Consider the following 2,130-nt stretch of genomic DNA (forward strand, 5'->3'; position numbering starts at 1 on the left):
TACTTGAACTATACTCGCTCCCTACGATTTGAAGACAAGCCCGACTACTCTTACCTACGCAGGCTTTTCAGCGACCTGTTCGTGCGTGAATCCTTCCAATCCGACTATGTCTTCGATTGGACCGTCTGTAAATACCAGAAGAATGCGGCTATGATGGATGCAGCAAGTCTCAAGAAAGATAGRGAAACCGAGGAACAGAAATCCCGCGCTTCTCTGAAGCCCGAGAACAAAGATAATCATCCACATAGCGCCCAACCAAGCGGCATCWTCCTGCAGCCAGAGACTCATCCCATCACCGAAGACCAGCTGATCAACGAGGTCCGGGCCATCTATGCCGGTCTAGTGATGGTGGAAAAGAAATGCATCGAGATTGTGAAGCAACAGAACGAGAAACCCGAAGAGCTTACTGATTTGCAGTGGCAGGCAATTATTGCACTGCATAGAACACTGCTTCATGAACACCATGACTTTTTCCTCGCCTCAAACCATCCAGTGGCGAGCGAGACATTAAAAGAATTGGCAAGAACCTATTCTATGCCTGCCCGAATGTGGCGCTATGGCATACATTCGCTCCTGGAGCTGCTACGAAAGAGGCTGCCCTTCTCCCTCGAGCATATGCTTACATTCATCTACATGGCATATGCAATGATCACGCTACTTTTGGAAAGCATCCCAGATTTGGAAGAGACTTGGATCGAGTGCCTTGGTGACCTCTCTCGCTACCGGATGGCCATTGAAGAGGTGGATATGCATGGCCGGGAGATATATACAGGAGTTGCAAGATATTGGTATACCAAAGCGGCGGATCTCAACCCCGATATTGGACGTATTCAACATCATCTTGCTGTACTCGCACGCCCAAATCAACTGCAGCAGCTCTTCTACTATTCAAAAGCCTTAATAAGCGTGCAGTCCTTTGCGAATGCGCGCGACAGCATCTTGCTCCTGTTTAGTCCTCTATTAGACCCCGCGAAAGCTGCAAATAAGTATTCCAAATATTATCCTCGAGTTCTGACCCTCTTTGTCGAGGCGCATGGGGCTCTGTTCACGAGACATGATGTTTCTACTTTTGTGACACCTGCTGAGCAGTTCTTGGATCAGCTTGATAAACATGCTGGGAACATTGGTCCTCTGTTCCGGGAACAGGGCGTCTATATCGTGGCTGCTAATTATGCTGCTATCTTTGACTTTGGCCATGACGATGCAATCATCCCTTCCACGTTCAATGGACTAAGCCAACGATCAGAGATGCTGGATAAGGCATATAAATATTGGCAGGAGAATCCCGCCTGTATTCAGACTGATATTGCATGCCGAACTACTCATGATCAAAGGATTAGCAATAGCAGGAAAGCGGCATCCTTTGCATCCCATCTTGCATTTACTACTCTCGACATCATCATGGAACGATTGGGTGACAATAATACACTACCATGCGTACATGTCTCCTTAGCGTTTCTGTGGTGCGCAGCCATGGTTCCAGGGAGCATGTCCTACATCCAAGCAGACGTGCCCTGGGCACGACTGGCCACCTTTCTGAACGCACTCATCAGACCAGAAACCGACATGTCTGAAATCGTCGAGAACGAAAAATTCCCCACGCGCGAAGCAGATGTCTCACAGCAATTACCAGAGGATTTCTTGATCCATGGCCTCTGTTGGAGTCAGCTCTACTATCCAACGGGCTTCTTCAGCGAGAGTGCTGAGGGCGATGAGCGGCATATAGAGCTTCCGTCTGTGGCTGTTCCGCGGACAAGGCGCTGTCTCTGGCTAGGGATTCGTATTGCCAAGGTCAGTGAGCTGCTTTGTAAAAAGAAACCATACTGATGAAAATTCCTTCTAACCCCCTCTTGGAAACAGTTCAACCATTGGCTTRACTACAACGCTGAGAGCYGTACGTTTTCCGCAACCGYGTTTGCAAAGAACCTTGGTAAGCTGTCAAGGCAGCACCAAGTACTGCGCAGATAGCACAATGTGCCCGGATCTGCGGCTAGCTCTCATTCAAGCCGCTAACGTGTATTATGTTTACTGTCATGGATTTCTCTCCATTGTCTATGTCCTAGAAAATGTATTCTCCTGCTCGGGCTTGTGCCTCTACTTGCCGCCTGTAAGGCCTGAAATATGCTATGT

General features: G+C 48.6%; 1 protein-coding gene across 1 annotated transcript; it reads left to right on the forward strand.

The window, feature by feature from the left end:
* Positions 1 to 62: 62 nt before the first annotated feature.
* Positions 63 to 1,930, forward strand: UA08_09522 (hypothetical protein; the record flags this gene model as incomplete). The annotated part of the gene is made up of 2 exons (XM_020266839.1): positions 63 to 1,791; positions 1,861 to 1,930. Coding segments are annotated over 2 exons (1,799 nt in total), but the record flags the coding sequence as incomplete, so codon positions are not given.
* Between the last annotated feature and the right edge of the window lie 200 nt (positions 1,931 to 2,130).

Source organism: Talaromyces atroroseus (assembly GCF_001907595.1).
Source record: "Talaromyces atroroseus strain IBT 11181 chromosome Unknown scaffold_45, whole genome shotgun sequence".
NCBI lineage: Eukaryota > Fungi > Ascomycota > Eurotiomycetes > Eurotiales > Trichocomaceae > Talaromyces > Talaromyces atroroseus.